General features: G+C 41.5%; 1 protein-coding gene across 1 annotated transcript in view; it reads left to right on the forward strand.

The window, feature by feature from the left end:
- hagh (hydroxyacylglutathione hydrolase) overlaps positions 1-6,915 on the forward strand; it is a 47,615-nt gene extending 40,700 nt beyond the window's left edge. The window contains exon 9 of the mRNA XM_072268647.1: positions 5,261-6,915. Coding sequence (XP_072124748.1) covers positions 5,261-5,360 — 100 coding nt within the window. The 3' untranslated portion in view covers positions 5,361-6,915. The remainder of the gene's footprint in view (positions 1-5,260) is intronic.
- The last annotated feature ends 689 nt before the right edge of the window (positions 6,916-7,604 follow it).

The raw sequence follows: 7,604 nt of genomic DNA on the forward strand, positions 1-7,604 counted from the left end.
ATGCACAAGTCCCTGGACAACGGGGGCAAGAACGTCCCCAATGTCGCCCTCACCCTGATGGCCAGCTTCGTATGTGGCTGCATCAGGTTGTGTGTAGAGCCCAGGTATGTGGGCACCAAGTACCACTATGTGCCCAGGTTCTACTTGTCGCCCTGGCTACGAAGGATGGGTCTGGCCCCACTCCCGCGCAACGCCCCAGTCAGCTGGTCGTTGCCGGCATACCTATCCCACGTAGCAAAGTTCTTCCAGGAGAACGCCTTTGACCACAAGGCCATCAGGCAGTGGTCGGCACGAAGTGTCCTGCAGGCACTGCAGGAGAAGGACGTGATGGACACAGTGGGGTGGTTCCCTGAGCAGACTGTCCAGTTCATCTGGCAAAATGCCTCATCGCCAGATCTCACCAACAGGCACCAAGACCTCGCCTGGCTGGCGGTGAGAGGGGCCCTCCCAGTCAGAGCCCTCCTGTACGCCCGGAACGTCATCTCCGCACCCCACTGCCCACGGGAGGACTGCAGTGAGGAGGAGTCTGTGACCCACCTCTTTGCACACTGCCAGTTCGCAAAGAGGGTGTGGAGGAGGATGGACGGGCTAGTGTCACGTTTCATCCCCAGCAGCTGCGTGACAGAGGACTCTCTGATCTACGGGCTGTTCCCGGGGACGCACACGGAGACCAACATCCGGTGCTGCTGGCAGATCATCAACTCGGTGAAAGACGCTCTTTGGTCAGCCCGAAACTTGATGATCTACCAGCACATGGAGATGTCCGTGGGAGAATGCTGCCGACTGGCACACTCTCGGCTGCAGGAGTACGTGCTGAGGGACGCACTGAAACTTGGTGCAGCCACCGCAAGGGCCCGGTGGGGAAGGACCACAGTATAGGTTTCTCCACCCGTGGGAGTGGGAGGGGTCGGTGGGCGGGGAGTATACCCCTCAACAATGAGATGCTAAGCTGAACTACTGGAGTGCCACGTGGGTGGCTATAAACACGGGTATTTTACTGAGTATAATGGAAACGTATGTAAAGGATGAAAAGTTATTGAATGGTTTATTGTATATATTTATTTTTGAATAAAGTATATTTTGAAATAAAAAAAAATCTCATATTCTTAATTGCCATTTAGAACCTAACCCTCTGGTTGCTCTTTTTGGCACCTTGGGTGATGTAAATTTGCACTTGAGTCCGACTAAATGCCGAACATTATCTTTTGCCTCTCTTTTGGCTAGACGGTTGGTTCTCCTTAGGTGGAAGGATGCTGCCCCACCCACTCATGCTCAATGGCTTAGTGATATTATGGCCTGTTTAGACCTCAGAAAGATTAATTATTCACTATTCATTTCAGACAAAGTTTCATAAGGTGTGGGGACCTTTTCTTGAATATTTTCATAATTCTTCTTTAGAGTAAGTTTGGCCTTTTTTGTATGCTACAATCCCTTTCAGCTTTTTTTGTAAGTTATACGGTTTTTTGTGAATTACATTACACTTTTCATAGGCAGCATTATACTTTTTTCCTATATACATTTACAGTTCTCTGGGGTTGAATGCTCTTGATTTTTTTTCTTTTATATGCAAAATGGTTGGCCTGGGTTTTTCAGTGGGAGGTTGGGGTGGATACATATAACCATATAACAATTATGGCACAGAAACAGGCCATTTCGGCCCTCTAGTCCGTGCCGAACTTTTACTCTCTCCTAGTCCCACTGACCTGCACTGAGCCCATGACCCTCCATTCCTTTCCTGTCCATATAGCTGTCCAATTTAACTTTAAACAACATCGAACTTGCCTCAACCACTTCTGCTGGAAGCTCGTTCCACACAGCTACCACTCTCTGAGTAAAGAAGTTCCCCCTCATGTTACCCCTAAACTTTTGCCCTTTAACTCTCAACTCATGTCCTCTTGTTTGAATCTCCCCCACTCTCAGTGGAAAAAGCCTATCCACGTCAACTCTATCTACCCCCCTCATAATTTTAAATACCTCTATCAAGTCCCCCCTCAACCTTCTACGTTCCAAAGAATAAAGACCCAACTTGTTCAACCTTTCTCTGTAACTTACATGATGAAACCCAGGTAACATTCTAGTAAATCTTCTCTGTACTCTCTCTCTTTTGTTGACATCTTTCCTATAATTCGGTAACCAAAACTGTACACAATACTCCAAATCTGGCCTCACCAATGTCTTGTACAATTTTAACATTACGTCCCAACTCCTATACTCAATGCTTTGATTTATAAAGGCCAGCATACCGAAAGCTCTCTTCACCACCCTATCCACATGAGATTCCACCTTCAGGGAACTATGCACCATTATTCCTAGATCCCTCTGTTGTACTGCATTCGTCAGTGCCCTACCATTTACCATGTATGTCCTGTTTTGATTAGTCCTACCAAAATGTAGCACCTCACATTTATCAGCATTAAACTCCATCTGCTATCTTTCAGCCCACTCTTTTAACTGGCCTAAATCTCTCTGCAAGCTTTGAAAACCTACTTCATTATTCACAACCCACCTATCTTAGTATCATCTGCATACTTACTCATCCAATTTACCACCCCATCATCCAGATCATTAATGTATATGACAAACAGCATTGGACCCAGTACAGATCCCTGAGGCACACCACTAGTCACCGGCTTCCAATCTGACAAACAGTTATCCACCACCACTCTCTGGCGTCTCCCATCCAGCCACTGCTGAATCCATTTTACTACTTCAATATTAATACCTAACGATTGAACCTTCCTAACCAACCTTCCATGTGGAACCTTGTCAAAGGCCTCACTGAGGTCCATATAGACAACATCCACCGCTTTACCCTCGCCAACTTTCCTAGTAACCTCTTCAAAAAATTCAATAAGATTTGTCAAACATGACCTTCCACGCACAAATCCATGTTGACTGTTCCTAATCAGACCCTGTCTATCCAGATAATTATATATACCATCTCTAAGAATACTTTCCATCAATTTACCCACCACTGACGTCAAACTCACAGGCCGATAATTGCTAGGTTTACTCTTAGAACCTTTTTTAAACAATGGAACAACATGAGCAATATGCCAATCCTCTGTCACCAACCCCATTTCTAATGACATTTGAAATATTTCTGTCAGGACCCCTGCTATTTCTACACTAACTTCCCTCAAGGTCCTAGGGAATATCCTGTCAGGACCCGGAGGCTTATCCACTTTTATATTCCTAAAGGCGCCAGTACTTCCTCTTCTTTAATCATCATAGTTTCCATAACTTCCCTACCTGTTTCCCTTATCTTACACAATTCAATATCCTTCTCATTTGTGAGTACCGAAGAAAAGAAATTGTTCAGAATCTCCCCCATCTCTTTTGGCTCCACACATAGCTGTCCACTCTGATTCTCTAAGGGACCAATTTTATCCCTCACTATCCTTTTGCTATTAATATAACGGTAGAAACCCTTGGGATTTATTTTCACCTTACTTGCCAAAGCAACCTCGTATCTTTTTTTAGCTTTTCTAATTTCTTTCTTAAGATTCTTTTTACATTCTTTATATTCCTCGAGCACCTCATTTACTCCATGCTGCCTATATTTATTGTAGATATCTCTGTTTTTCTGAACCACGTTTCCAATATCCCTTGAAAACCATGGCTCTCTCAAACCTTTAACCTTTCCTTTCAACCTAACAGGAACATGAAGATTCTGTACCCTCAAAATTTCACCTTTAAATGACCTCCATTTCTCCATTACATTCTTCCCATAAAGCAAATTGTCCCAATCCACTCCTTCTAAATCCTTCCGCATCTCCTCAAAGTTAGCCTTTCTCCAATCAAAAATCTCAACCCTAGGTCCAGACCTATCCTTCTCCATAATTATATTGAATCTAATTGCATTGTGATCACTGGACCCGAAGTGCTCCCCAACACAAACCTCTGTAACCTGACCTATCTCATTCCCTAACAGGAGATCCAACACTGCCCCTTCTCTAGTTGGTACCTCTGTGTATTGCTGCAAAAAACCATCTTGCACATATTTTACAAACTCCAAATCATCCAGCCCTTTTACAGTATGGGCTTCCCAGCCTATGTGTGGAAAATTAAAATCTCCCACAATCACAACCTTGTGCTTACTACAAATATCTGCTATCTCCTTACAAATTTGCTCCTTGAATTCTCTCTCCCCATTTGGTGGTCTATAATACACCCCCATAAGTTTTACTACACCTTTCCCATTCCTCAATTCCACCCAAATAGCCTCCCTGGACAAGCCCTCTAATCTATCCTGCCAGAGCACAGCTGTAATATTTTCTCTGACAAGCAATGCAACACCTCCCCCTCTTGTCCCTCTGATTCTATAACACCTGAAGCAATTAAATCCTGGAATATTTAGTTGCCAATCACACCCCTCCTGTAACCATGTTTCACTAACAGCTACCACATCATACTTCCAGGTACCAGTCCATGCTTTAAGCTCATCCACCTTTCTTATAATGCTCCTAGCATTAAAATAAATGCATTTAAGAAATTTTCCACCTCTTACCACTGCATTTATCACTAACGGTGCAAACAACTTTACTATTTTCTTTTTCTTCCATCTCCCCTACATCTGTTCCTACACTCTAGTTCCCCTCCGCCCTTGTATCTAGTTTAAATCTACCGGAGCCTCTCTAGCAAACCTACCTGCAAGAATATTTGTCCCCCTCCAGTTCAGATGTAAACCGTCCCGCCGGAACAGGTCCCACCTTCCCTGGAAAACTGCCCAATTATCTACAAATCTGAAGCCCTCCCTCCTGCACCATGTCTTCAGCCACGTGTTGATCTGTGCTATCTTACTATATCTAAACCCACCTGCACGTGGCACTGGTAGCAATCCTGAGACTGCTATCCTGGAGGTCCTGTCCTTTAACTTGGCACCTAACTCCCTAAACTCGCCTTTCAGGACCTCCTCACTCTTCCTACCCACATCATTGGTCCCTACATGGACCACGACATCTGGCTGCTCACCCTCCCTCATGAAAATACCGAGAAATCAATCCGAAATATAATTTTACATAATTTTCTTTTGGGTGCTTTTTTCTTATTGTTATGAATTACTTATTGGATTTGTTTGTTTTGCACTGTATAAATCTCCATTTTGTTGGGTTTTCTCTCTGTAGTTTCTTGTAGAAATGCATAAAAAAATTAATTTAAAAAAAAAGCCACATTTTCCATGACTGACTTCTTGCTGAAATTTAGGTCAATTGACATTTAAGCAATGGACATGCAGTGAACCATGACATTTTCCTTAAAGGGAGAAGAGTGTTCAGGGCCATGCTGGACAAAAAGATGCAATTTCTACAATGGACGCCATCAGAAAAGAAAAAGATCATTTTAAGGTACCAGCGGATTAATTGTTGAATATGGCCACAGCATTCCTTCAATACAGATTATCTCCTGTACTTGGAATTACAGTAAGGAGCAAAGTGTATTTAGTAATTAATCTTCTAAATAAATTGAAATTGCTTTTCAGATGGAATATGTATAATATATTTAATTTTGTTGTGTTTTAGGTCAATGAAAGTTATCAACACATTCTTTAACTTTAGTCGTACAGTGATTTGGTTTCCTCAGTTTCTCTCCTCATTCTAGCCTGCTTGTAAGTTTATTTCACCTGCTGCCATTTTCTGGAAGGCAAGCAGTTTAATTGATTTCATACCCAACCAAACGTCCCAGAGTTTAATTGATTTCATGCCCAACCAAACGTCCCAGGGTTATATCACCTAGTTGTCCTGTTGTACCAAGGCATGAAAAGTAGAAAGTACCAATGATATCCTACTGCCAGGGATGAAAAATTTGAAAGTGGCCTTCCAAATTCTTCTGGAGAAAGATAATGGTTGTAAAAATCACTAAGTTTTAAAAATTAAAAAATAATTAAATCTGGTTCTGGCTAAAACTGCATGGAGTCACTTTGTTTGAGAGTATAATTCTATTCCTTTTTTGACGCAGGCATTTCGTCAACCTTTTATTTGTTTTACAATCTTTGAAGGTGCCAGAAATCCTTAAATTCAAAAGCACTTTCTTGACCTGCTGTTACGTGAGTGTGAAAAAAGTTAATAGTAAAAGTAAAAATCTAATTTAAGTAATATAATGTTGACTTATTAATTACTAAACTACAAGTTAAGAATCTTACTATTAGAACTAAAACCATTAAATGGCATTTATAGAGAGAAAAACAGATAGAAGGACAATATATAGTTGAAAATGATGCACGAACACTTTCCTACCTTTCATTCAAAAACAAAGAAAGAACTGTTCTACAGATCTTCTATAAGAATGTATTTTATGATGCAGATCACATTTAGTCTTGACTTCCTTCTTGACATCTTTAATTGTATAACAAAATGTATTTGGGGAAATTGCTTGTGTTAAGTCAAGGGCTATAGGGAGGGGCTGATTTTAAAAATGCAAGATCTCTTTGTGGTAGACATACAGTAATAATATAGATATTTAGCAGATGCTTTCAATGGTATGCCCTAGAATCTAAGTGTCAACAAATTAAGTGTCTTGAAGCAGTACTTCATCCAAAATTAATTGCTGCTTGACTGAATGGTTCTGTGTAAAAACTTGTAATTATTGCTCTTGCAGAACTTATTTTTCTTAACCTAGGTTAATGCCTTCAGCAAAGACCTTGCAGTCATTAATAAAACCAGCACATGCTGACTTCTCTGCATGAATTTATTATTATTCCATCAATCTATCTAAGCAGAACCAGATCTGAGAGAAAGATTTTGTTGTTCTCTTCAGAGTGGCATCCTTGTGTGGAATGTATAGTAAGAACTTCTCAGTTGACAATATACCTGTGATTGTTTCCGCTTCTTTGTACATTTTTGGAATTATAATATTAATTTTGTGAAGTTGTGAAGAGAAATATAATTGAGTAAATAAAATATCTTGTGTTATTCATTATATGAAGGCTATTTTTTTACATTAAATCAGAATATTTCAATTGCTGATTTAAACTCAAGCTTAATTGTCATTCATCCCGTACATGAATATCTATGAATACAGCCAATAATTGTTATGCCAGGGCCAGGGTGCAAAACACAGTACCGAAAATCATACACAGCAGAAGGCACATGTAAGATACAATCACATGCAAAAATCAGTAGTCCAAGTCCTTGAGTTCATGAATGTTGCAGCAGTCTGCAGCTGAACACAGTACAGCTTGTCTTCGGCCAAGCACTAACTCCAGCATAGACGCCGTGTCATACTGCCCCTGGCATGTGGGTGGAGTGTCTGATTCTGACACCTCCCCCTGGGCGGCTGCAAACAGGCAACACTGTGGCTTGAGGTCTAGTCCTTGCTACAATCGAGGCCACGCAGCTCCCCCACCTTTTGCCAATAAATCAATGAATTGGACTTGCAGAATTCCACACCACTAATGTCCAACAGGGTATTGAGATCATAAGAAAAGCGACTGACTCTCACTCGCTGTTAAGACTGCATACCTCCGTCGGGCACTGAGGCCTCTTCATAAAGGCTGCATAAATTCCAACTCGTTCAGTTTCTCTGCCAACGAGCATTTCGCTGATGAGGTAGACCTACAGTACTTTTAAGTTATTAATGTCCAGTGGAGTTTATGATCGTAAAAAATA

The sequence above is a fragment of the Mobula birostris genome, chromosome 9 (assembly GCF_030028105.1).
Source record: "Mobula birostris isolate sMobBir1 chromosome 9, sMobBir1.hap1, whole genome shotgun sequence".
Classification (NCBI taxonomy): domain Eukaryota; kingdom Metazoa; phylum Chordata; class Chondrichthyes; order Myliobatiformes; family Myliobatidae; genus Mobula; species Mobula birostris.